This window comes from Triticum dicoccoides, chromosome 6B (genome assembly GCF_002162155.2).
Source record: "Triticum dicoccoides isolate Atlit2015 ecotype Zavitan chromosome 6B, WEW_v2.0, whole genome shotgun sequence".
Taxonomy (NCBI): domain Eukaryota; kingdom Viridiplantae; phylum Streptophyta; class Magnoliopsida; order Poales; family Poaceae; genus Triticum; species Triticum dicoccoides.
The window spans coordinates 37,160,007-37,187,203 of record NC_041391.1 but is presented as its reverse complement, the minus strand read 5'-3'; the positions used below and the strand labels follow the sequence as shown (position 1 = coordinate 37,187,203).

Genomic DNA, 27,197 nt, shown 5'->3' with positions numbered 1-27,197 from the left:
CCATGGCCGTGCCCGTCGTCCTTCTCCTCCTCACCCGCCGCCGCCCGGCCTCCTCCCAACCCGCGCCTCCCTCTCCTTCTTCCCCCGGAGCGCGAGAAGGAGAAACACCGCCCACCCCTGGAGCGCGAGGAGGACGACGCCGACGTCGAGATCGCGCGCATCGAACCCGAGATCCTGCGCCTCTCCTCCCGCTTCCTCCGCCTCCGCGTCTTCCGGGGCCACGACGCGCAGCCGGCCAGGACGAGGCCACAGACGAGGGGGCTCAGCCTCGCCCCCTTCGATCTGGATGTCGTCGTCGCTCGCTGTTGTCGCCGCCGTCGCTGCCGTATGGGATTGTCGCTGCTGCCTGGACTCGACTGCCACCGTCCCCAAGTGTCGCAGCCTCTCCTCCCAACACCAAGCAAACTGGAGCAGGTAACCACACCTTTTTTCGTCTATTTGGATCGATTTGTTTATGAGCTACTGCTGCTTACTGTCCCTGTCTGCCATGCTCTTGCTGTTGCTGCTCGCCAGTAGCTTCCCTATGTTGTTCATGTGCTGTTGCTGCTGCTTGATTATTGTTGCTGTTTGAACTGTTGATTGAATGCTTGATGCTTCATGTTAGGGATTGCCAAACCATAATGCTATTGGGAGTTAGCATTGCAGATTGGGTAAGAAAATTTCTTTGTTGTTTGTCAAGTACCAGTACTGGTTCACATTTGGCTGGAACCGATTACTGGTTCGTGCTCTCCCTCTCATCTTTGCCTACTGTCACCTCCAGATTACTTACTTGTTTGTTCGATATAATTGGAGCTACAGGCACCCTTCGGGGATGAGGACGACAATCAGGGCATCCATGGTCGAGAGCTCGGCTCCTTGGGTAAGCGGCACCCCCACATGGCCGCTTCAGTTTTCAAAGCCTTCTTTTTTGTTTGTGTGGGCTGGAAATGTGTGAGCTTTATATGGCACAAGGGTGTGCATTCACTGACGAATTATTAATTATATCTTGCGCATGGACTATTTAGCTGCTTTTGATATGGCGAGTGTTACTTCGAAGACTTATATCTTCGATATTACGAATGTTTCAAGTCTGCACCTCCTATGTATGAGGATGTGTATATTCTAAAAGTAGTATGTTCGTGCACATCTATCTTGAAGCCCTTCAGGCCTTCACTTGCTGACATGAGTGACATCTAAGAATCAGAGTCCACTGATGAAGAATTAATTATAAATGCATTGTATATCCTTTATCTTGGGGGGTATTTGTTAGTCTTCTATGATATTAATTGTAAAATGTGTATTTTCATCATTTGACTGATAGTCAAATACTGAACTTAAACATGTATTCTTGGATGATGTCTTTATCTCCAAATTAATGCTGGTATATTCTTATTTCGAGCTTCACTAAGAAGTTGTTTCTTTATAGATAGAAATATTTGATGGCATGGTGATTCCTCTCTGCTGTAGATATATATTATCTTTTTTGCGGGGTAAACAATGCAAGAATTGTAGATATATATTATCAGCATACTTGATAATTGCCAAGATCATCTAGGTGGATATGTAAATTGTTGTTTGTCGGGAATTTTCTTTTGAGTTATTGGTTGACGTACACCTCCGGGAATGACCTTATTCGCCTCTTTATTTGGAAACTAATCTCTCCAGGTTTCAGGCACATATTATAACCAGGCTACTCTCAGTGCCTCCTTCTGTTAATAGGCAGCTATATCCAAGGTACCTATGTAAAAATTTCTTGATCATTTTGATATTTGGGCTCAAGATTTCTATTTTTGGGAACAGACGACTTCATTAGTTAGTTGGCCCATGTATGTCGTGTGTTTATCCAATATTTGGTCTGTTATTTTCATCTTTGGTTCCTACTTGAGAAAAAGGAGGAAAAACTACAGTTCAAAGCCTTTTATGAAATGGATGTCACTTTATTTTCTTGGATATACAAATTCCTTGAATTACCTGTAGACACTGTTCAAGATATCTTTCGATATTCCGATAAATCGGCCGATTTATCTCTTACCGTTGTCTGACCGATAAGATAAATCGGCCGATTCATCAGGCGATATGGCGATAAATCGGCCGATTCATCAGGCGATATGGCGATAAATCGGCCGATATGATGATAAACTGTCCGATTTACCCCGTATCATGAGTCGACCGATAAGTTTCTGATAAGCGATATCCCCAACATTGCCTGTAGAGTACTTCTTTGTCATCTAATATATGTCCCACATGTGATTTAAACAGTGCCCAGGATATGATTCGGCCCATACGTCACTTTCTTTCTTAACCTATATGAAGAAATAAGAAAACATGTATCAGCAAAATCTTCTTTCTGATTGATTTATTCCGGGTGAATGCTTTCTTTGTCCTGTTCTTGTCATGTGATGCATATGAAGAAACAAATGTTTTATAACTGAATGTTCATTTGCATTTATGGTAAAAAATGCTCGTCTGCATTCATGTCAATCTTAATGCATAATGGTGATATGGAACCAGACTGTTCATTTTTCTTTTTATTACTACTATTCTTTTCTTCATGCATAATAGTAACCGACATTACTGTAGACTCCTTTTGTATTTTGGACTAAAAATGCATTTGAAGAAGATGGTACCTAATCAAAATATTTGTGTTTTATCGATATTTCTTTACACTATTAAAATTGCAAATGGATTTCGCTCCATTACCTTGCTAGCTCACCATGTTGATGCACCACCATGTCAAGTTATCCTCTGGGAGGTGTATCCATAACTATCCTTGCAAACTGATTTGGTCATGCTGAATTCTGTAAACTCAGAATACGCAAATACAAAATTTTCCTAAAATAATAATAAAATATTGAGATGTTTTGATACAATATAAAACTACTACCAAGGTCTTCGAATATTACAAATACATAGATATCCATTTATAGTGTGTAATACTAATGTACTACCAAAAGTTGATATGTATATACTTATTGAATTAGGTGCTCTCTTATAAGTTACAATATTTTATATCCTAATCCTCTATAATGAGCTCCCAACATACAGTGAGTACCATTCTTCAAGTTATTTCTATTACATTCTTTTTTCTGCACTTTAGATTCATGTGTTTTCTTAACTACTTATAGTGTCATAGGAACCTTTATATTTGCTGGCCTACATGAGAAGTGAGAATATTGATTCTTCATAAAGGTTGTGCTCCGCCTCTTCCTCGCTCAACAAGAGGAAGTGCAGCCACCAAGCCACGGTGTCGGTGGTGCGGTGCATGGCGGCCTCACCGGGTGGGTGACGACACCTGCAGCTGGTGCACAATGACGACTCCACACCGCTCTTGCACCCTGCAACCCTCTCCTCCTTCACTCAGCAGGAGGAGCACGAGGTGATCGAACAACCAATATGTTATTCCTAGCTTGATGCCTACCCATGGATTCCGACACAGCTCGCAACGGTTATTTCCCAGATTGGTTCTTTGGATGGTAGCTTAAATTAATTGAGATTAGCTTATAAAAATTTGTCCTTGTTCCTGACCTCTTCTTGATTTCTTTCTATCCCCTGCCTGCCTGTGTAGTGCTCTAAGTGCTCAGATTTGGTCCGCATGAAGCCATGAACAGAGCTGGCACCTCTGGTGCAGGATCGATCCTGACGACTTGCCTCTCTGAAGGGGGGAAGGGCTTCTTTTCTCAGGTGAGATTGTGCTCTTGATGCTTCTTGCTCATCTGGAATCTGTTCCAGTTGTATGTTTCAGTTTCTTGAGGCCATGTTTAGTTACTATTGTGGAGAGATGGTTGCTCCAAGATCTTGCTGTGTTTCTCCAGTGATGTCATTGTCTTTTGATCTGGTCCTAGTTATGACCAGCCCTGTTCTCTCTCTTGATGCGACTGCTATATCCACACACTTATTTCTACCTTGTGCAAGCAATTTAATTTGATGGATATGCGACCTGTTTTTTCTTGATTATACTTGGATTATAATACAAAACCATTTCTTTTCAAGGCAACCTGATTGACACTGTTTTGTTATTTCTATGTGCAGCAAATGCGAGCTCGGTCGATGGATTGCACATTATTTGGCTCAATTATTTTGTCCTAAAGATACAATCAAGTTGAAGGGTTAGACTTTTGTATGGAAATTCACTATGGAAATTGAAATAATGGTATCCTGCACAACAATTTACTTTCTTGCATTGATTCTTCATTATACTTTTTTGGTGAACTTTTGTGCAAGATGTGATGAGCAAGGAAGTAAAATGAAGAATCAATGTGAAGAATTGGTTCCCCTGGGAAGAAGCATGAGCAAAGCACCATCACCAAGCCACCCAGGTCTCTCTCTCTCTCTCTCTCATGTCAGCTTGATTTCCTCTTACAGAGTAGAAGTGGCCTACACACATGAATCCAAGCAGGCTGACAGGGGAGGATTCACTGTAGTCTAGGAGGGATCTTCTGGTATTTTCAGACCACATCTTCACAAGATTGAAAGTGGCACACAATTCTAACATGATTGTTCTCTTAGAGAACTTATGATGTCACATCTATACTTTTCACTGATTTATCTCCTTGGCAGCTGTAAACGGAGGCTCTTATATCTAACCTATTAATCTTATGCATTAGTTTCTTTTGCTTTCTTATGTTCCTGCTCTAAAGGTTGAACCTAATGTCATCTAATTAGCTTTTGTAATCCCATGACCATACCGAATTCGATGTTGCTTTGCTTATGGGACGGACTAAATGCAATTAGCTATTGTAATCTTATGATCATGCTGAACTCGATGATGTCTTGCTTCTGGTACAAGACTGAACGTTTCTTTTTCTATTGAACCTGAAAATCAATTCTTCTCTTGAATAGATGTGTGCTAATTAAACTCGCCTTTCTACTGATACAACATGTGTTTGATCTTTATTCATTTGGACAAGTCGTTCGCACCGGCACCCTCGCGCCAAGGCATGAACCGGATCTAGTTTTTGTGATTTGTCATCAAGACCAAATATTCTGCCTGCCTCATCCGAATAAAAGTTGCTTTTCTCGTAAGCAATTTACCAAGTGTGCCACAGTAGTAGTAACACCTATGTATGGTATGTGACTATGTTCCTCTTCGTTCACAAGCTCCTGAATGTCCATGGTCTGAATATGTTTTTTTAAGTGGCATGATCTGAATATGTACCCAGGAAGGTGGTGAGGAGATGCTGGAACAAGGCGTGGAGGCACTGCGAGCTGAAGAGCCCATGGATCCGGATGCTGGAAGTGGGGCCGGTGTGTCGAGGATTGGAGATGGCCATCATTCAGCTTGTGCTGCTCCTCGACAGTTAACTGCAGGTTGGTCAGAAATGGGGGGTTTTTTGGCTCTGTTTGTTCTGTAACGTGTTCTTCTGGAATTAAACTGGAGCCAATCTCTGTGCCTTGGATCTTTTTTTTCAAAAAGGAGGATGACCCCGGCACATTTGAGAGATGCATACGGTCATTTTATTGATTATTCTTAAGGACCTTACAAAGTATAACAACAATATGCCTGAATCCGCCATCTTGGCAGCATCTGCCCTGCTACTATCCAAATGATGAAGGGGTGCAAGCTGGGGCACATACTCATACCTCTCACCTAAGCCTAACATATAAAGCCGGAGACCCGGAGCGAGCCATTTGCCGGGTCCGGGACTCAAACCGGTCTGATGCACTCACATGTGTGTCGTCGCCGCCATCTTCCACTGGTCCATCTTCAGAGCAGACTGAGGTGACAACCTTGGCAGGTCTTCCGCCATCGATGCCACCACGACGCCAAACGACGACCTCCACCTACGCGAGCCTTGGCAGGTCCTCCGCCCTTGACGCCACCACGCCACCAGCCGACGACCTCCACCTACGCGAGTCCATCTCCAAGCAACATACATAAATCCATGCTAGGAAAGGGTCGCGCCACCGCCGTCGCCCACTGAAAGTGCTAGTTATCGACTAGAGGGGGGGATAGGCGATTTTTATCAAAGTCTTCAAAACGTGGAAGTTTCGAAGACCAACAATAGAAATGACCTAATTGATATGCAGCAGAAGATAAACTACAACAAGCAAGCCATAGTCAAGTATGCAATAATGTGAACGTACAAAGACTAATAGCAGCTAGGTAGTAAGGATCAGGATGGAAGATAGTATGAAGCCAATCAACGATAGTAGTCAAGCAATGAAGTCAAACAGATAAGACAAATAAGCAATGACTTCACAAAGACAAACTCAAAGTAAAAGGAGGGAAGGGATAGAACCAGACACTTGTTGAAGACACATGATTTGTTGGACCAGTTCCAGTTGCTGTGACAACTGTACGTCTGGTTAGGGAGGCTGAGATTCAACTCAGAAGACCGCGTCTTCACCTTATTCCCCTTGAGCTAAGGACACACAGTCCTCGCCCAATCACTCTGGTAAGTCTTCAAGGTAGACTTCCGAACCTTCACAGACTTCGTTCACCGGCAATCCATAATGACTCTTGGATGCTCAGAACGCGACGCCTAACCGGCTGGAGGATACACAGCCCTCAAGTGTAATAAGTCTTCAGGTCACACAGACAGAAAGACTTCAGTGATGCCTAACACTCTTTGGCTCTGGGTGTTTGGGCTTTGTCCCTGCAAGGATTTCTCTCTCAAAGGCTTCGAGGTGGGTTGCTCTCAAAACGACAAAAGCCGTAAACTAACTCTAAGCAGCCACCAATTTATGGTGTAGGGGGTGGGCTATTTATAGCCACAAGGCAACCCGACCTGATATGTCCGAAATGACCCTGGGTCACTAAGGAACTGACACGTGTTCTAACGGTCAGATTTCAAACACACACAACAACTTTACTTGGGCTACAAGCAAAGCTGACTCATCCAACTCTGGATAAGATTTGCTCTCATTGTCTTCGCTCGAAGACATAGGATTTGGGTTGAGCATCACTTCAGTCACTCTGACTTTGTTCACTTGGACCCCACTTAATAGTACAGTGGTTCCTATGACTCAACACAGAAGAAAGGGAACAATGAAACAACACAGTCTTCGCGCTCCATAGTCTTCGCTCAATGTCTTCTCATGTCATAGTCTTCAATGTGAATATCTTCACATACCACCATTGTCTTCAATGTCTTCATACATTTTTAGGGGTCATCTCCGGTAGGTAAACCGAATCAATGAGGGACACTACCTGCGTTATCCTGCAATTCTCACAAACGCATTAGTCCCTCAACTAACTTTGTCGTCAATACTCCAAAACCAACTAGGGGTGGCACTAGATGCACTTACAATCTCCCCCTTTTGGTGATTGATGACAAACTGGTTGAAGTTTTCAACGGGAATAAAGTATGTGAAATTGTAAAGGATAGGGTATTGTCTTCATAAGTGGCAAGGGCTCCCCCCAAAGATGTGCATATAAGTAATTTGCTTTTGGAATGCAAATGCACATGGCAGGTTGTACTTGTGGAGATCCTCTTCAACTTATGAAGATAATTCATCATGCATGAAATGATATAACTTAAAGAATGACATGCATAATGGAAAATGAACGTCTGCAGAATGATCTAAGTGTGGAAGTTATCATCGCACATGAAAGAGCAAATAAGTAGCAAACGACCATCGAGTTTAAGTGTTACAACTCAACAAACGAAATGTATCAAAAGCAAGAGTTGTAACCACTAGGCAAAATATAAAGCAACCGCCCATATGAACCCGCTTGAAGACTATCAAACTCATATGCTTCTCCCCCTTTTGTCAGTAATGACCAAAAAGGTTTGAAGACATAGAGCATCTACTCGTCCTCATGAGGAGTAGTTGAAGCAGCAGGGTTGTCGTTGTTGTTTGGCAGTGCAGACGAACTTGGTGCAGTGTCGATGCATGCAGAAGTAGGGGGTGGTGAAGTAGCATCGTCTTCATCATCGATCACATTTGCATTCACAGTTGCCGCGGAGGAAGAATAGTCAGAGTCTTCAAGGGATGGAGTTCGTCGTAGGACAGCATTCCATGGAGGAGTGGAGTCAAACTTGAATCGTTTAGTGAAGCCATCGTCTTGAAGACCTGCTTCAGTACTGAGCAGGGTCAAACTCTTCCATGATCGCCGACAGGTTTCGTGAGTGACAAATGCATTCTTGATGGCAAGATTTCGAATGCGATTTACATCCACCAAGAGACTTTGGATCTGACGCTTGAGCCAAAAGTGATGTTTGTCTTGTTTCTGATGCAGTGCCACAAGAAGTTCTTGGTCATTTAGGACCCGAGAGCGCTTCTTTGGCCTTTGAGCAATTGTGCTCTTAGTAGCTTCAGTTGGCGCACGATGAGGCAGACGAGTGTTTCCAGCCATCGGATAGACACGAGTTACAGCTTGGACTCCTTCCATAGGCTGAGTGAAGCTTTGGTGTTCAGCATTTTGAAGACAAAGAGGCTTCTTGGCAGGCTCAGGGTATATGGATTCAACTGACATATCAACCTCTGGTAGAAAGATCACATGATTGCGAGCAGAGGGCTGATAGTTGATAGCAGAATGTTGCTTGATGAGGCGCATGACCCATGGAGCATAAAATTTCAGGCCAAAAAGGTTAGATCCAGATGCAGCCAGTTGCCTCAGGAAGAAATCTTGTGCATTGAAGCTGATGCCATTGAGGATGTAAAAGACCAATGTCTTCATGGCTCCTTCAAGTTTTGCAGCTGATGAATGTCCTTTGATAGGCCATAGAGTCCGCCTGATGATGTGATATATGGTGCGCGGCAGATACTCAAGGTCATCAACAAAGAACTCCTTTGGGTATTCAGCGTCATGTGGCAATGGCTTCATCATGCTCAACATCTGGCTCATGTTGGGTTCAGGCTTATGGAAGATGCTCTCCAGTGCATTGCAGTGGTTTTGACAACCAGGTTCGTACAGCTCTCCAAGAGTGGATAGGCCTGTAAGCTCAATGATGTCAAGAGCTTTGGCTTCATGATGAACATTTCCTGTCATCCACTCGAGAACCCATGTTTTTGTATCCCTGTTGTAGCCGCGAATGTGGAGGGTAGCATAGAATTGAAGCAAAAGTTCTTCATTCCAATGTTCTTTGTCTGTCACAAAGCTGAGCAGACCAGCATCACGAAAGTAGTCAAGTGCTTCTTCTAAGCATGGCAGTCCAGCAATGGCTTCAATGTCGAGGTGCATATGAGGGAAAATGCGCCCTTGATCATACAGAACGCAGGAGTAATAGCTTCCTTGCTGATGACTCCAGAAATGATCAGATGATATTGTTGGCCTTGAGTAAGGGTTCTTTGAGCTGTCAAAGAAGGTGTTGTGGCTTTTGAAGCCATTTGCATTGAAGGACCCGACAGATGTGGCAGTACCTGGAAACCTTGGCAGTCTTGACTTTGGTTTCTGGACCTGAGGCCTATGCTCAATGTGATAATCAAACTGAGGACCAGAGACATTAGGCGGAGGGACCAGAACGGGTCATCTTACTATGATTAACTCGCCATGGTTGTATGCTTGCTCAATTGTATAGGGCCTTGGTGGCGGAACAAGAGCAGTCGTAGCAACAGTGGCTTCAGGCTGCACTACAGAAGCTTCAGGAGCAGTTGCAGCATGGACTTCTGGCATGTTGCTTGGTGTAGGCTCCACATTAGCTTCAATCATGACTACGTCATTGGCTTCACTCGTGTTAGTGGTGGCAGCCTCAACGTTTTCAACCTCCACTTGTTGAGCTGGAGGGTCTGGTACGGGCACGTTCACTTCAGGAACAGCTTCTTCAGGAATGGGGGGAGTAGGGACACTATCTTCTTGATGTTCGTCATCGGCTGATGCAGCCGGATTGTCTTCAGCAGCTTGGGCTTCAGACACGGAGACATTCACAGTTGGAGTGGCTTCTGAAAACACTTGACGTGCAACAGGTTGGTGGTGCACTTCTCCTTCTGGAACGCTCGGAAGAGGGACTTGAGGCCTTGGTCCTTTGCGAAGCCTTTGTAATACAGGCGACGCCTTTGGAGATGGAGTAGGCAGGCCCTCATCCTCTTCAACTTGCACAGATGGTGTGACTTGTTGTTGTTGGGGAGTACTGGGGGAGTCTTGTTGTTGCGGGCGATCAGCCCATGATGCATCCTGAGCAATTGGCGTCAGAGGACGACCAATGCTGATGATTTCGTTGTTCGTGAGAACAGGCAATGATACCACGTTGCGTTCAATCTGAGGAAGAACTTCATCATCTTCAACATTGTCATGGTGACCAATGTCTTCAGCAGGAATGGGATCAACTGCTGGAATGTCTTCAGCTTCATGAGCCTCTGTGGAAGCAGGCTCATGAACAATCATTCGTAGTTCTTGATTTGTAGATGCAGGACGAACCACTGAGATAGGTTCAACAACAAGGGGCTCTGTGGGAGCCGCCCGATTCTTCTTGGTTTTGCGCTTCTTCTTGGAGGGAGCAGCATCAGAGGCTTATAAGGGTTTCCGTTTCCTGGCTTCAGCCTCTGCATCCCTCGTCTTCTTCTGTTCTGAAGCGGTTGACATGGCTTTTGGCTTCGAGCCAGTCATGCTGCTTGGGAAGACTATGCGAGGTTCATCCTACCTTGAAGGTGCAGGTTGGACAGTTGATAACTTCTTCTTCTTTGCAGCCATCCTGGGGTCGATGCCAGGATGACCAAGAGCCTTGCGCTTCTCAGCCTCATTGTAGGCAAGCACACACTTGTCAGCCAGATTCTTCATGCGCTCTCTAGAGCCTCGAGCTTCTTCACACTTCTTGTGAAAGGCTTCTTTGAACTCGTGCAGCATGATCTTAAAGTTTTTGACATCTTGCACGTTGAGCGTGGCCACATGCTTCTTGAACTGAGCCTTTTCATAGTCAATCTTGTGCTTCAGTTCGACGATGCGCTGAGCAATAGCTAACTCAGAAGCAATAGCGCCATTGAAGGAGATGCTGATTGGGAAGTTGCAAATCATCAAAGTTGAGATTGGGTGTGTCAAACCACTCATCAATGAAGTTATGAATGATTGCCACGTCAAAGAGAGGCAAATTATTGAAGATCTCTGCTTCTTCCTTGCTCTTGATCAGTTGCTCAAGAGCATCATCTGCAAGATCGTCATCGCTGGACAGATCAATGTGCTCTTCACGCAGAATGGCAGCAGGAGTCAATGTCTGATCAGTACTCTTGATGCTTTTCTTTTTCTTCTCCGTCTTCTTGGAGATGCGTGAAAGATCTTCAGACTGCACACTGTCTTCAGGAGGTGCAGTGGCCAGTGGCTTCACACGAGAAGCTTTTGGAGGTGCAGCTGATGTTGAAGCCTTAGTTTTCTTGGGCTTCTGCGGCCTTGGAGGAGGAGCTGGGGCTTCATCAGTATCAACATCATTATCAGAATGATCCACTTTGGCACCTTATACCAAGATGTATGAGATGAGGCCATCAAGGTTCGTGAAGGGGCCGATTTCATTTTCTTCCGCTTCACGTGTGCCGTCATCACGGGGAGCAGAGGGACCAGGATTGAAGTCCAATCCCCATGACTTCTTGTTTTCCTTTGCCGAAGCCTTTGCATACTGGAAGTTGCGCTTGAAGAGATTATCGTCACGACACCAGAGCAATGATGATGGATCGGCATTTTCAGGCTGTGCTCCACGGACCATACAAGGATAGAATTCTTGTGCAATAGCTTCAGCTTTGTTCTTGGGGGGAAGGCCTCGATAGAGAATATCACCCCAAGGACTTTTGATCGCATTTTTCTCAGCGTACTCCTGGGTCACGAACTTGTATTTGAACCATTGTTCAGCCCAATAGCGTCGAATCCATTGGATTCGGGTCTTGCATTGATTATAATCCTCTTCAGGATCTGTCTTGTAGATTTCTGCGAGGTCATCAGGCAAATCTTTTGATGTTCCCCCTCGACGCTGTCTGCCACCCTTCCTTACTGATTTCTCTACAGCCATGAACTTCAAACTGAATGGCTTCAATATGTTCAAAGGCTTCAAGGGCTTTCGCTTGCTGGTCAAACAGGAACTAGCTTCAGGAGAGTTAATGTGTTGTTGTAAGAATTCTGCAAACAAATGCAGACTATGAGAACCAAGGGATTCTCCCACGGACATGTACCTGTGACAGCATTAGAGATGCGAGGGAAGGGAAGAGGTCATATGCATTCTCAGAAGATTTTAAAGATAAATCAGTTTCAAGACATTGACCTCATGTTGCAAAGACATTCACTTATATGTTGAGAGTTGGTTCCAGATTTGTACAAATCCGTGAATAAGTACAAGTGAGGAATCTAACTATATATGAAGCTTAAGTGAATATACTAGGCAGTATGAGATGCAGACAGAATAGATCTAACATTGTGTAGACAGAAACCAATTTTGGTAAATAGGATGAATCATTGAGGATCAAAAAGATGCTAAAAATAGAGTTATATTTACCACACGAAGAACTGCTAGATGGGATGAATAGGAGACCGAGCAGTTCAATCCACCATGCCCTAACTTGGCGACAGAGGACACCTATGGCGGCGGCGAAGAGGACGATGCCCGCGGCCGGTGTGAGGACAGCGTCGGAGAAGTCACGGCAGCTAAGCGCTTCGTTGCCAGCGTCGTCGGCAGCTAGCGGTGGCGCTAGGGTTTTGACGAGGTGGAGAGGTGGAAGAAGGTTTTCTTGACCGCAAGGGACACGTATTTATAAGTAGGTGTGCCGCATAGCGCAATTACGCAGGTGCCCCTGCTTGTTCACATCCATGGGATACGTGGCAAGCATGCAACATACTCAGAGTTGTCCCACGTTCCCACGCCCGCCAAGTTTGTCGAATGGTTGTTCCGGCTTCTCCGGATTTCAACAATAAAGATGAATCATTTAAAAAGGACTTGATGTTTGTCTCTGTGTCTTCTGCTGACAAGGATGCAGAGAAGACATTTGACAGTTTCAATAGAATGCATATGATTTGGACAGATAGAGTTTGAGATAGAAAGCATAGAGAGATTAGGGTCCGATCACATTCACTTAGTTCAAAAGATTCACAAATGAAGACATAGCTATAAGTGAATGCTGTAGAGGACAGAATACTAGTATATATATATGAGAAAGCAATCAAGTCAACATAGTGAAGTAAATCATGAAGATAAGTTGAAAGTTGAAGACAAACCAAATGCGAAGATATTCAACAATAACGCCATGAGTGAAACACTTCAAACCAAGAAATATGGTGGTGGCGTTACCCACCGTATAGGAAGTATTAGACCCAGACACGGCGCACAATTATCGTGGCGCTCCGAAGTCAAATTCCATGTTAATGTATTCACACTCAGAATGTAAGTCTTCATTGATTGAACATATACTTTACTTCGTGTGTTGCACATCTAAGTCATCAACATGCATAAGTGTTAGGATGTGTGCCTGATCAAATGACATTTGAGGATTCCAAGATATTTAGCTCACACCGTAACTTGCAAAACCTTTTCTCATCCAAGGGCCTTGTGAAGATATCTGCTAGTTGCTCTTCAGTGTTGACGTGAATGATGTCAATATCTTTCTTCATGACATGATCTCTGAGAAAGTGATGACGAATTTCAATGTGCTTTGTCTTCGAGTGATGGACTGGATTGTTGGCAATCTTGATAGCGCTTTTGTTGTCGCAGAAGAGAGGGACTTGTTTCAGATTGATGCCATAGTCCTTGAGAGTTTGCTTCATCCATAGAAGCTGAGCGCAGCAAGATCCAGCAGCAATGTATTCAGATTCAGCAGTTGAGAGTGATACACAGTTTTGCTTCTTTGAAGACCAACAGACAAGTGATCGTCCCAGAAAGTGACATGTGCCTGATGTAGACTTGCGATCGACCTTGTCACCAGCATAATCAGCATCCGAGAATCCAACCAGATCAAATCTTGAGCCCTTTGGATACCATAATCCGAGTGTTGGGGTGTAAGCCAAATATCTAAGAATTCGCTTCACAGCTAAGTGATGCGATTCCTTTGGTGCCGCTTGGAATCGAGCACACATGCAAACACTAAGCATAATATCTGGCCTAGATGCACATAGGTAAAGTAAGGAACCAATCATGGAGTGGTATACCTTTTGATCGAACTCTTTACCATTGTCGTCGGGACCAAGATGGTGTTTGGCTGGCATTGGCATCGTGTAACCTTTGCAATCTTGCATTCCAAACTTCTTCAGACAGTCTTTGAGATATTTTTCTTGAGATATGAAGATGCCATTCCTTTGCTGACGAATTTGAATACCAAGGAAGAACTTTAGCTCACCCATCATGGACATCCGATATTGCTCTTGCATCATGTATCCAAACTCATCACTATACTTCTGGTTGGTGCAGCCGAAGATAATGTCATCCACATATATTTGGCACACAAACAGTTCACCATCATATGTCTTCGTGAAGAGTGTGGGATCGAGGGATCCAGGTTTGAAGCCTTTGCTCTTCAGGAAGTCTTTGATCGTATCATACCAAGCACGAGGAGCTTGTTTGAGGCCATATAGTGCTTTGTTTAGTTTGTACACCATATCAGGATGTTTTGGATCTTCAAAGCCACGTGGTTGAGCAACGTACACTTCTTCTTCAATCTTGCCATTGAGGAATGCACTCTTCACATCCATTTGATATAGCAAGATGTTGTGGTGATTAGCATAGGCTAGCAGTATGCGAATAGCTTCAAGCCTTGCTACAGGAGCAAATGTTTCATCAAAGTGAATTCCTTCAACTTGAGTATATCCTTGAGCCACAAGACGTGCTTTGTTTCTGACGACTTGACCATGCTCATCTTGCTTGTTTCGATATATCCATTTAGTGCCAATAATGTTATGCTTGTGAGGGTCAGGGCGCTTGACAAGTTCCCAAATATTATTCAGCTTGAACTGTTGAAGTTCTTCTTGCATGGCTTGAATCCATTCAGGTTTCATAAAGGCTTCAACAACTTTCTTGGGTTCTGATATTGACACAAATGAAAAATGCCCACAGAAATTTGCTAACTGGGTTGCTCTTGAGCGAGTAAGTGGACCAGGTGCATTGATGCTATCAATTATCTTCTCAATTTGTACTTCATTTGCAAAACGAGGATGAACTGGACGAAGACCTTGCTCATGCTGATCATTGCCATCATTGGGAGGATTGTCTTCGGTCTGAGCATTGTCTTTAGGTTGGTTTGGTGCAGAAATGATAAGTTCCTCTTCAGGCTGTGCTTCAGAAGGCATGATTTCACCAGTTCCCATCAGCTTGATAGATTCGTTGGGAGGAGCTTCATCTAATGTGCTTGGCAGGAGCTCTCGTTGTGAACCATTGGTTTCATCAAATCGCACGTCCATAGTTTCAACGATCTTGTAGTGAAAGAGGTTGAAGACTCTGTAAGAGTGTGAGTCCTTTCCGTAACCGAGCATGAATCCTTCGTGAGCTTTAGGTGCAAATTTTGACTTGTGATGGGGATCCTTGATCCAGCACCTAGCACCAAAGACTCTAAAGTAGCTGACATTTGGCTTCTTGCCAGTGAGGAGCTCATAGTATGTTTTGCTCAGAAGCTTGTGGATGTAAACACGGTTGATGATGTGACATGCTGTATCAATAGCTTCGGGCCAGAACTTTATTGGTGTCTTGTACTCATCGAGCATTGTTCGAGCCATCTCAATGAGGGTTCTGTTCTTGCGCTCTACAATGCCATTTTGCTGAGGTGTGTATGGCGCAGAAAACTCATGAGTGATTCCCATTGTATCCAGATAAAGATCAAGCCCGGTATTCTTGAATTCAGTGCCGTTATCACTTCTGATATGCTTGATCTTGACGCCATAATTGTTCATGGCTCGATTGGCGAATCATCTGAAGACATCTTGTACTTCAGTCTTGTAGAGAATTATGTGCACCCATGTATATCTTGAGTAGTCATCAACAATGACGAAGCCATAGAGACAAGCTGTTGTTGTGAGGGGTAGAGTAGTGAGTAGGGCCAAATAAGTCCATGTGTAACAGCTCGAAAGGTTGAGATGTCGTCATGATTGTCTTCGAGGGGTGATTCGCCCTAGTCATCTTTCCAGCTTCGCAGGCACCACACAAATGATCTTTCTTGAACTTGACACCTTCGATGCCTATGACATGCTTCTTCTTGACGAGTGTGTGTAAGTTCCTCATGCCAGCATGCCCCAGCCTCCGATGCCAGAGCCAGCATTCTGAAGCTTTTGCAAAAGACATACGGCAAGCTGTGGACCTGCTGAGAAATCTACCATGTATAGATCATCTTTCCTATACCCTTCAAAGACTAGAGACTTGTCAGATTCCATTAGTACAAGGCAACGATATTTTCCGAATAGCACAATCATGTTCAAGTCACAAAGCATTGAGACAGACATTAAGTTGAACCCAAGGGATTCAACAAGCATCACTATATCCATGTGTTGATCCTTTGAGATTGCAACTCTACCTAGACCCAATACCTTGCTTTTACCAGTGTCAGCAAATGTGATTTGACTCTTGTCGGATGGACGTAAGGTTGAGCCCATGAGAAGACTTCGATCAACAGTCATATGATTAGTGCATCCGCTGTCCATAATCCATTCTGAAGCACGAGGTGTCATACCCTACAGTGCAATTAGGAGGATAGGCTTCATAAGGTATGTTGTGAAGCATAAGCATTTGACGCACACTAGGATTATCACAGCTTAGATCAAGGTTAGAACACACAGTATGACAGGTAAGCGATTCATATGTGGAATACATAGTAAGTCATTTTATCATGCGTCCCTTAATGTGTTTTAGGTCCCCAGCAATAGTATCGAACGCCTTTGATTGCTGGCTGGAGACCATATTCTGCAAAAGAGAGTTAATTCTTCTTCACCACCCACATCTTCAGGGATGGCTTAGAAGCAATGAGTCTAAGTGCAGCATCTGAGAATTTTGGCTTTGAAGCTCTAGCAAATAGCCTTGCAGGAGATGAATGATACTCATATGAATAAGCAGAAAAGTTCTTAGTCATATGAACATAGTGGTTTGAAGACACACGCTCATATTCATAAGTCTGAGTATGATTTCCCTGCAAAACATTGGCGTTAGGGTGACTCAAGTGAGTCTTGTATTCGTATGAAGCTGTTGGACCATATGATGCCTTTGGTCTAGGGTTTGTCTTCTTCCCTGGTGGTGTCATGATGACATTCACTGGAAGATTCTTAAGACAACTTTTGGGAACCCAGATCTTCTTCATAGGTGGTCCATTCCTGCAGTTAGTACCAATATACCTGGCAAACACTTCACCATTCTGATTTTTGAACAGTTTATAGTTTGCATCAAAGGATTCATCAATGATAATAGGATTAGCACAGGTAAAGCCAGATAAAGTGGATGGATCCACTGAAGGTTCCTTTGCAGCAACCCATGTGGTTTTGGGATACTACTCAGGCTTCCAGTAGGAACCATCAGCATTCATTTTCGTCTCGAACCCAACACCCTCTTTCCTAGGGTTTTGGTTCAGAATCTGCTTTTTGAGGACATCACAAAGTGTCTGATGTCCTTTCAGATTTTTATACATCCCTGTTTCAAGCAATGTCTTCAACCTAGCATTTTCATCAGCAATAGCAGTGGTATCCTCCGTAGAGGGGTTAGTTTCCACATCAGTAGTTGAAGACGATGCAACAACAGCGGCATTGGTAGAGTTATCACGCTTAATGCTTTTTAGACATGGTGGTTCAAATCCATTCTGTGTAACGCTGATTTGTTGAGCAAGTAATGAATCGCGCTCCTTCAGAAGATCTCCATAATCCACTCTTATCTTTTCAAGATTTTGCTTTCTTTGAAGACATTCAGAAGAAAGTTTCTCATGATCAGACGAAAGAGCATTATGTTGATCTTGAAGGGCGTCAAACTTGGAATGAAGTCTCTGAAGACTCTCAGCCAATGCTTTTGACTGATCCATTTCTTCGTCCAACATATCATCGCTCTTACTAAGCATGTTTTGAATCTTTTCCAAAGCTCTTTGTTGTTTAGTGGCAAGGGAAGCAAGTTTGACATAGCTGGGGCCAAATTCATCACCTGATTCATCATCACTAGTTTCAGAGAGGTAGCATTCAGTTACCTTAACACCCCCTGCCATGAGGCATGGTGAAGATGAAGACGATTCAGGTGGAAAGGTCATCTCTTTAAGAGACTCCTTGTAGTTATCAAGCCAAGGATCATGACGATTAAGATGACCTTCATAGACCTCAGAAAGCCGGTCCCAGATTAGCTTCGCGTGATTGAGGTGCATGACGTTCCTGAACTGATTTCGGGACAGACAGGAGCAAATGACATCCTTCGCTGTGAGGTTCAGTAGAGTGTACTTGCGAATGCCATCAGCCTCCGCCATCTTGCATAGATCGGTAAGACCAATCCCAGTGACGGTCCACAGTTTTCTATCCATAGCCATGAGTCGCTTCTTCATCATGGCTTTCCATCGAGGATACTCATGACCGTCAAAGGTGGGGCAAGATACATTCCTCAATCCTGCAGTCGACATAGCTAAACTCCAGGTGGTTAAACCGAATCACACAGAACAAGAGAGTACCTTGCTCTGATACCAATTGAAAGTGCTAGTTATTGACTAGAGGGGGGTGAATAGGCGATTTTTATCAAAGTCTTCAAAACGTGGAAGTTTCGAAGACCAGCAATAGAAATGACCTAATTGATATGCAGCGGAAGATAAACTACAACAAGCAAGCCATATCAAGTATGCAATAATGTGAACGTACAAAGACTAATAGCAGCTAGGTAGTAAGGATCAGGATGGAAGATAGTATGAAGCCAATCAACGATAGTATTCAAGCAATGAAGTCAAACAGATAAGACAAAAAAGCAATGACTTCACGAAGACAAACTCAAAGTAAAAGGAGGGAAGGGATAGAACCAGTCACTTGTTGAAGACACAGGATTTGTTGGACCAGTTCCAGTTGCCGTGACAACTGTACGTCTGGTTAGGGAGGCTGAGATTCAACTCAGAAGACCGCGTCTTCACCTTATTCCCCTTGAGCTAAGGACACAAAGTCCTCGCTCAATCACTCTGGTAAGTCTTCAAGGTAGACTTCTGAACCTTCACAGACTACCGGCAATCCACAATGACTCTTGGATGCTCAGAACGCGATGCCTAACCGGCTGGAGGATACACAACCCTCAAGTGTAATAAGTCTTCAGGTCACACAGACAGAAAGACTTCAGTGATGCCTAACACTCTTTGGCTCTGGGTGTTTGGGCTTTGTCCTCGCAAGGATTTTTCTCTCAAAGGCTTTGAGGTGGGTTGCTCTCAAAACGACAAAAGCCGTAAACTAACTCTAAGAAGCCACCAATTTATGGTGTAGGGGGTGGGCTATTTATAGCCACAAGGCAACCCGACCTGATATGTCCGAAATGACCCTGGGTCACTAAGGAACTGACACGTGTTTCGACGGTCAGATTTCAAACACACACGACAACTTTACTTGGGCTACAAGCAAAGCTGACTCATCCAACTCTGGATAAGATTTGCTCTCATTGTCTTCGCTCGAATACATAGGATTTGGGTTGAGCATCACTTCAGTCACTCTGACTTTGTTCACTTGGACCCCACTTAACATTACGGTGGTTTCTATGACTCAACACAGAAGAAAAGGAAACAACGAAACAACACAGTCTTCGCGCTCCATAGTCTTCGCTCAATGTCTTCTCATGTCATAGTCTTCAATGTGAATATCTTCACATACCACCATTGTCTTCAATGTCTTCATACATTTTTAGGGGTCATCTTCGGTAGATAAACCGAATCAATGAGGGACACTACCTGCGTTATCCTGCAATTCTCACAAACGCATTAGTCCCTCAACCAACTTTGTCGTCAATACTCCAAAACCAACTAGGGGTGGCACTAGATGCACTTACACCCACCTCCCACAAGCGCCACCCAACCCCAAGGTTCCCAAAGCGGCGCCTTCAAGAACGGAACGACGCCGTGAACGCCGCCGGCGCCCAACAGAGTTAGGGCTTTCGCCCGGGAGACCTAGGGGAAGGTGAAGTGAGGAGATCAGTCCATATCGACGCCTCCAAGGAGGGAAACGACGCCCTCAGGCGTCGCCGTCGGCGCGGCCGCTCATGGTCGGCCAGGGATTTCGCCCGAATTAGATCTCCGCCACCAGCAGCACCTCCTGTACAGAACTGGCGACCGAGAGGATGCGCGGCCCGACCAGGCCGGCCCGCACGCCGAACAGGGGAGGAAGGGAGGCGCCAGATCGTGCACACCGACCGCCGCAGAAGCCGCCGCCGGCCGCCAACGACCACCGGATCCCACCGCCCGCGCGGCCGGGACACCGGATCCACCACCCGCATGGCTGTTAGTCGGCCGTGCCTTGCCAATGGAGTCGCTGCTCTAGATCCGGGGTTCCCCACACAGGAGTAGGGCAACCGAGTCCCTGCCGCCACCTTCCTTGGCGCCCCGGGCTTGCATGGCGGCTGCCTTAGGCGACGGCGAGGGAGGGAGGAGGGGAGGGGGGTGAGGAGGAGGGGCAGCTAGGGTTGGGAGGAGGAGGCGGCCCTGTTCCTTGGGTCTGCCTGCCAGATAAGATGGTGAGAGCATTAACGACTTTAGGTTAATTAAGACAAAGTAAGAAGCCACAGTGCTTGTGATCTTGTTGCCTGCACATGGCTGTAGCTGCTGTTGCTAGAAGCACATGGCTGTAGCTGCACATGACTTTAGGTTAATTCAGACCATGCAGAAGCATCTAGACTAACTTCATTATGCAGGACGGATGGAGTACTAGTGAAGCATAATATTTGGAAATCTAGGAGAAATGCCAGGGAACTACTTCTGAAGTTTAGTTGCATGCAGGAACGATTCGAACATACTTGGCTGAGGATACTATGAAAAAAACAGAGCTCGAAAAAAACTTTCAAAATACAGTTTGGAGGACTGTTTTTTTGTGTGTGTGCACCATGGATGTGATCTCGCCTCTAAATTTTGCATGCACCTACAACAATGGAGCATCCTAAATTTCAGATTTTTTTGACTTGTTTTCTAATGTTTTGTCATACGGGAGTAGTTGTGATCGCGCTCCAAGAGCAATTGATGTGACTTATCAAATATCATGATGGCACGCACTTCCTTTCATATATATTCGTTCACCCCTTGTATACGAGAGAGTGAGGATTTTGTACCATGGATGTTACTTGCCCCTAAAGGATCCAATGTCGGTTTTCTTTTTGGATTTGCGCCGTCTCAATTGGTTGTTTAGTTTCTCTTTTGGGAAACTCAGTTGGGGAAAATAACAAATGGACCATACCTCCCATGTGTAAGAACAACATCCTCCACACCCTCTCTCTCTCTCTCTTCCTCTCCCCTTGTTTTTTCAATCCGGCGATTTGACCCGAGGGTGGCCGACGAGGCAGGGGTGCATCCAAAGACGGACTGCAAGGGAGAAGGCATCAGTGGGTGGGCATCATCGGCGGCCAGTGAGAGGTGAATGCTCCCACGGCCTTCCGCACACTTTATAGACTTATGTATCCATGATAGGCTACATGCTATAGTGTTGAATCGAATATAGAACCCAACAAAATCTAGGTTGAAGATCATTTTCTTCTTGCAAAAGATCTTGTGAGAAAAAGTGATACTGACTTTCTTCCAGCGAACCGTTGACAAAATGCAGCTAAAGAAACAAGTACACCACAAACACAAATTCTTGTTCTCGTAGGAAGCGCGGCCAAGCCAGAGCATAGACGACGTTGTTGGGCATGTCATTGCCGACAAAAAGGGGAGACAAAGGGTTGACAGGTAAGGGTGTTAGTGATGCATCACCGACACATATAATGGTGTTTAGAGGGATGACCAAGGCGACAATGACTTGACGAAGGAGGCTGCTCAGGCAGCGCAGTGACGACGCCGGCCATGAATGGCAGCCGGTGGATCGATGACAACGGGGGTGCCAGAAATCTAAGCTGCAAAAAATCCAGTCATGTGAAGATTAGTCGGTCCATTTTATTTTGTGTTTTCGATTTTGTGATTGGTTTGGTACTTAATGTTTAATAACTGATGTACAATGTGGTGATTTTGTGAATGTCATCAGTACACAGTGAACTTTTCTATTGATAAGGATCACAAAAAGGTGAGGTTAATCAAACCCAAGTTGAGCTACCTGCGTAATGAAGTTAGTCTTGTTGGAGAGCCCTTGGCCGTTGGATGTGCAAGCAAGGGGCATGATTGGTCTCTCAGTGTAATACTGTAATTTGCCGGCACCTCACCTGCGTTGGGTGGGTCATTTGCAAAAAGGGCCTTGAAATGTCCAAATTGCTGTGACAAGTTCATCCTTCTCTTCTCCCCCAAATCCCCACCCTCACCCACGGGATCTCAGCCAAACCAAACCAACCTAGGGTTTCCCAATCCCAAGCGAGCTTGATTCCGGCGGCGGGATGGGCGACGGCGCGGCGGATGAGCTCGAGACCCATCCTCGACCCAAGGAAATGGCGTCGCTGCCAATCCCCGACGAGCTCGCGGTGGAGATATTCCTCCGCATCCCCAACCCAGCTGATCTTCTCCGCGCCTCCGCCGCCTGCGTCTCCTTCCGCGGCCTCATCGCCGACCGCGCGTTCCTCCGGCGGTACCGCAAGATCCACGCCCCGCCCCTGCTCGGCTTCCTCGAATACGACCACAAAGTCTTCCACCCCGCGGCCCCGCCTCACACCTCCGCACCGGCAGCCAGCGCCGCGGCGCTCGCAGCCGACTTCTCCTTCTCCTTCCTCCCAGCCCCCACCAGCGACTGGCGCGTCCAGGACGTCCGCGACGGCCGCGTCCTCCTCGACCGAGCCCCCCAGCACGACATCGACAACAGATACAGTGTGGTCTTCCCGGAGCTGGTGGTGTGCGACCCCTTGCACCGACGGTACCTCCTGCTTCCCCCAGTCCCTGCCCACCTAGCCGCTACGGTGGAGGATCCACTCTGGATAAAAAGGCACCGTTACTGCGAGACCTTCCTTGCTCCCCCTGCCGACGGCGGCGAGGCACCGGAGGAGACATCATTCAGGGTGGTCTGGATGGCGCAGTGCGAAACTAAGTTGGTCGCCTTTGTCTTCTCTTCCAGCACTGAACAATGGCGAGCCATTCCATCTCAGAGCTGGAGCGATTTGTTTGCTGGCTTGCTGTCGTTAACAGGGCTAACTCTCTTCTCCTGGCACCAATATGCGTATGGGTGCTTCTATTGGGTGACAGATTGGAGGGAAAGGTTGCTGGTGCTTGACACCCGGAGGATGGAGTTCTCCATTTCCGAGTCCCCAATTGAAGCCAGAGGTTTAGAAGGTGTGGCTATAGCCATTGTGGAGGCAGGGGAAGGCATGCCAGGAATGTTTATTCGTGCAAAAGACCCAGCATACGTCAACTACACCATTAGGCGAAACAATTGTGGGAGTTCCAGCCAGTGGCAGTTGGAGAAGACAATCTCACTGGATTCTCGATACTTGTTCATTGATTCAACAGAGAGACACCTGTTCCTATATCAGTGCCCAAGCCGATCACTCGATGCTGGATGTTTCTCACTAGACCTCAAGACATTCCAGCTTGAGACGGTATTTGTTTCAAATTCCTTCGCCCACATCGCGTATGCCTATAGCAACTTCCCACCCTCGTTGTCGACACCGGCAGTATCAACTGGTCAGCTTGAGACAGTATTTGTTTCGAACTCCTCCTTCCATTCATAGTTATCATTTATCACAGCTATTTTTATGTTTGATACTCCTTCAGTATTATGATTGGCTATTTTTATTTTACACAGTTTGGTACTTGTTACCTTTCAGGTCAGGAATATACCAGTGATTTATTTGTTTGTATGTTCTAGTTGCCATTTCAAGGTAGTTAGATTGGTGAAGGAAGGATCTTACACACTATGACACATGAGTAGCATTCTTGAGGCATCATAGAATTGTAAAAAGAATTGGATCACAACAATTATTGTGGTTTTTAAGGCCAAGCTATTGTAGATGGCATACAAGTTTAAATCTGGACATTGCTACCAGTTCACCTTTAGGTTGTTTTACCTTACAAACATTTATTCCAGTCAAGCAAGACTTACTTTGTCCACACTTATTTTGATAGATATAAGGAGGCAGTGAGGAAGAAAAATTGTATGGTCATTGTTAGACATAAACCATTGCCGCCGCTGCATCTCCTTTATACTGATATGAGCAAAATAAAAGTAGTGAGCTTGATTAATTTTTGTCAAGTGATTATTCCCCCTCCCCAAAAATTTGTTCAATGGACTCACCATTCAAATAGCAAACATAACTTGTGCTCAACTGTTTGATTCTAAATCAGCTGCTCGAGATAAATGGAGGCACTGCACCCATGTTTTAAATGTTTGAAATTGCATCTGCCTATATCTCTGATTCGCAGTCCTTCAAGGCATATGCCAGATGCAATTAATCATTTTATTAGGACTAGATGTTGTGGTGCTCCTATGGCGCCTCCTGTTGCATAATTGTTTTTTCCACCCTGTCATATGAATCATGTAAGGTGGTCATTAAATGGTACTATGGCCAAATATATAACAAAATATTGGGGCATGCCTCCTGGTCGATCTTGTTTCTTACTTTGGCATGGTCATAAGGATAGCATGTTTACAGGCCTACAAGGGAAGTGATCATATATCAGGGCAAGATGCTAATGGATAGTTAAATCAATACCATACAGAAACTAAATACAATAAAGGTAGAAAAGGAGAAATTGTGTATATTTTAGGGAAACGTCAAGCATAAGCGACGCGGAAGGCTGTTGTTTTGGACCGGAGGTTGAAGAATGAGATAAGGACAGAAGGAGAGAGGGAGCCGAAGAAAACTGCAGACAAGGGGAGTAGAGGAGAGGCGCTGCCATGCTGCTGCTGAGGAGGAAGATCTTTGCTGCTGCCACCGCCGGAAGCAACGATGATGATCTCTGCCACCGCCAAAACCCTTTCCTTGCCCCCTAACCCTAGCCGGAGCAACTCATTTCCCCCTCCCCTTCGTAACCCTCATTTTCCCCTTCCACTAGCGGGAGCGTCTGTTTTTCTCCACGTCACTGCAGTGTATGCACAATGTTTCAGCACTACCAAAGGGCGCTTAGCGCTTAATCTGTCACTATGCTCAGTTCTTCAGCGCTACCAAAGCGCGCTCAGTGCTCAATCTGTTGCTAATTCCCTGAGCGAGGTGTTTTGCCGTTGCTCAGCGCTAAAACGTAGAACTAATTATGCTTTTTTAAAAACATTAGGATATCCAATGTTTCGAGTCAGGATTGCAACCAAAGAATTGTGAATGCATGGGACTCATCCTTGACTTAGGAAGGGTAACAATATAATCATTTATGAGGGTTAACAAATGAAGGGGTAATAGTACACATGGGTCATTGGATCATGCAAAATTAGTGACTCGTATTAACTTGGGAGTATCTTAAAATTTCTCAGTTTTTTTTGTAAAAAATCCCCTCTTGGTATAATGAGCAACTAGAGAAGAATATTTGTTTTCTTGGGCAAAGAATATTTGTTTGTTGACAAGTACTTCCTCCATCCGGAATTAGTTGACGCTCAAACGGATGTATCTAGCACTGAAATACGCCTAGATACATCTGTTTGAGTGTCAACTAGGGAGCAAAATATAGTACTACCCCTTTCATAAAAGTAGAGAGTAAAGCATAGTATCACTGCTGTAACTGCCGAGTTCCACAGCCTTTATGGCAGTTTAGAAACTTGCACTGTTGCATTTGTGTGATGGAACATACCCTTGTAAACTGTTCCATATGAACCCATGAGTACCTATTATACTACAAATTTCTTGGCTGTTCTTCTCTGCCAGCATATTGGTGATGACCATTACTCTCTGTCTTTGGTGCTTTCTTTCACAAGGGCTTTGCTTGGGTTGAGCTTCTGTTTCGGCCACCTCCTGTGTTTGTCTCCCCATTCTCCTTACCAATCTCCTCACCCTTTCTTCCGAAAGCTAGATCTCTGTTAAGCATATCCAATGTGTTAAATAGGAAACAATCAAGACCTTGTCTTAGCAAAACACATGAAGCTTCCTCCCAGTCAACCTAAGGCCAACGAGATTTTGCCTAGGTGGGCGGTCTTGATTGAGCCTCTTTAGAGGACTACTTGTGGTGCAATGGTGGAAGAAACAGAGTATAGTCTGTCTGTTGCTGCTGCGACCTCAGAGTTCATTTTTTCTATTCAATGTAGAAATTCGTTACAGCTATATACTAGGTAAGCTGTGGAGTCCTTGAACATGAAGCTACCGATTAGTTTACAGCTTCATGTCTCTCTCCATGTTGCCGATGCTAAGACCACATTTTTTCCCCTCTTTATTCACAGGTTGTTGAATATGTACAATTTAAATACACTTAATTTTGAGGTATATTGAACAGGTTTTGGAAACAAGGCTGAGGAGGAGATGCTGGAACAAGGCGGTGCTGCAAGCACAAGCGCAGAGTCACCACGGTCAGAGTAGTGCTGGTGCAGATGCTGGAGGTCAGGTAGATGTTGGTGATGCAACTTGACAGTTAACCACTTTAGCTGGTCTCTGGTAGGGTACCTTTGGCTCTGTTTGGTTGCAGTATGCCCATCTAAAATGAACCTGGAGCATATGTTGTGTGCCTTGGTCTGGTAGTAGAGTGTGTTTGTTTGTCGGACTAGGTAGCTGAGAGCATTGACAGCATCAGTAGATTAACTAAGACTTGTCAACTAGTCAATTCGATTGTGCTCTGGCAGTCTATGTACCTGCTATTTTTACAACTAAGTGTCTGACATGGAATTTGTCAGGTTAATATCAACCTGCAGCAACTCCACCTATGTTGTCTCAACATAGCCGGTCCCAAGCCCGGGTAAAGGAGGAGGGTTGTGATAGGCTTGGCGAGCCAACGTAAAAACTCAGCCACTCTTATGGAGATGAAAAATTGAGCACCGCTTAAGAAGAATGACAAGCGTGACCAAAAATCAGTTTGGTTTCATGCCTGGGAGGTCGACCACGGAAGCCATTTTCTTGGTACGACAACTTATGGAGAGATATAGGGAGCATAAGAAGGACTTGCATATGGTGTTCATTGACTTGGAGAAGGCCTATGATAAGATACCGCGGAATGTCATGTGGTGGGCCTTGGAGAAACACAAAGTCCCGGCAAAGTACATTACCCTCATCAAGGACATGTACAATAATGTTGTGACAAGTGTTCGAACAAGTGATGTCGACACCGATGACTTCCCGATTAAGATAGGACTGCATCAGGGGTCAGCTTTGAGCCCTTATCTTTTTGCATTGGTGATGGATGAGGTCACAAGGGGTATACAAGGAGATATCCCATGGTGT

At 45.0% G+C, this 27,197-nt stretch overlaps 1 protein-coding gene across 5 annotated transcripts; it reads left to right on the top strand.

Moving 5' to 3' along the window:
* Positions 1–1,307: 1,307 nt before the first annotated feature.
* LOC119325281 lies at positions 1,308–26,748 on the top strand. Of its 5 annotated transcripts, none has more exons than XR_005157443.1 (7): positions 1,308–1,713; positions 3,169–3,355; positions 3,545–3,660; positions 4,009–4,295; positions 4,887–5,045; positions 5,143–5,286; positions 26,260–26,362. XR_005157443.1 is itself a non-coding variant. In XM_037599025.1 (3 exons), the coding sequence occupies exons 1-3, from the start codon at positions 22,296–22,298 to the stop codon at positions 26,717–26,719; spliced, it is 1,323 nt and encodes a 440-aa protein (XP_037454922.1). In that variant the 5' UTR covers positions 22,199–22,295; the 3' UTR covers positions 26,720–26,748. The 5 variants fall into 5 exon arrangements, 3 of the variants coding, with proteins under 3 accessions (XP_037454922.1, XP_037454924.1, XP_037454923.1); XR_005157442.1 differs by having other exon boundaries at positions 5,139–5,286; XM_037599025.1 differs by lacking the exons at positions 1,308–1,713; positions 3,169–3,355; positions 3,545–3,660; ... (1 more) ...; positions 4,887–5,045; positions 5,143–5,286 and adding exons at positions 22,199–23,444; positions 26,654–26,748 and having other exon boundaries at positions 26,260–26,367.
* Positions 26,749–27,197: the final 449 nt, after the last annotated feature.

Coding starts and splice junctions, on each gene's coding strand:
- LOC119325281 (XM_037599025.1), top strand. CDS start 22,296: ATGGGCGACGGCGCGGCGGATGAGCTCGAGACCCATCCTCGACCCAAG. Junction 23,445..26,259: donor AGACATTCCAGCTTGAGACG/GTATTTGTTTCA, acceptor TATATTGAACAG/GTTTTGGAAACAAGGCTGAG. Junction 26,368..26,653: donor GTGCAGATGCTGGAGGTCAG/GTAGATGTTGGT, acceptor GGAATTTGTCAG/GTTAATATCAACCTGCAGCA.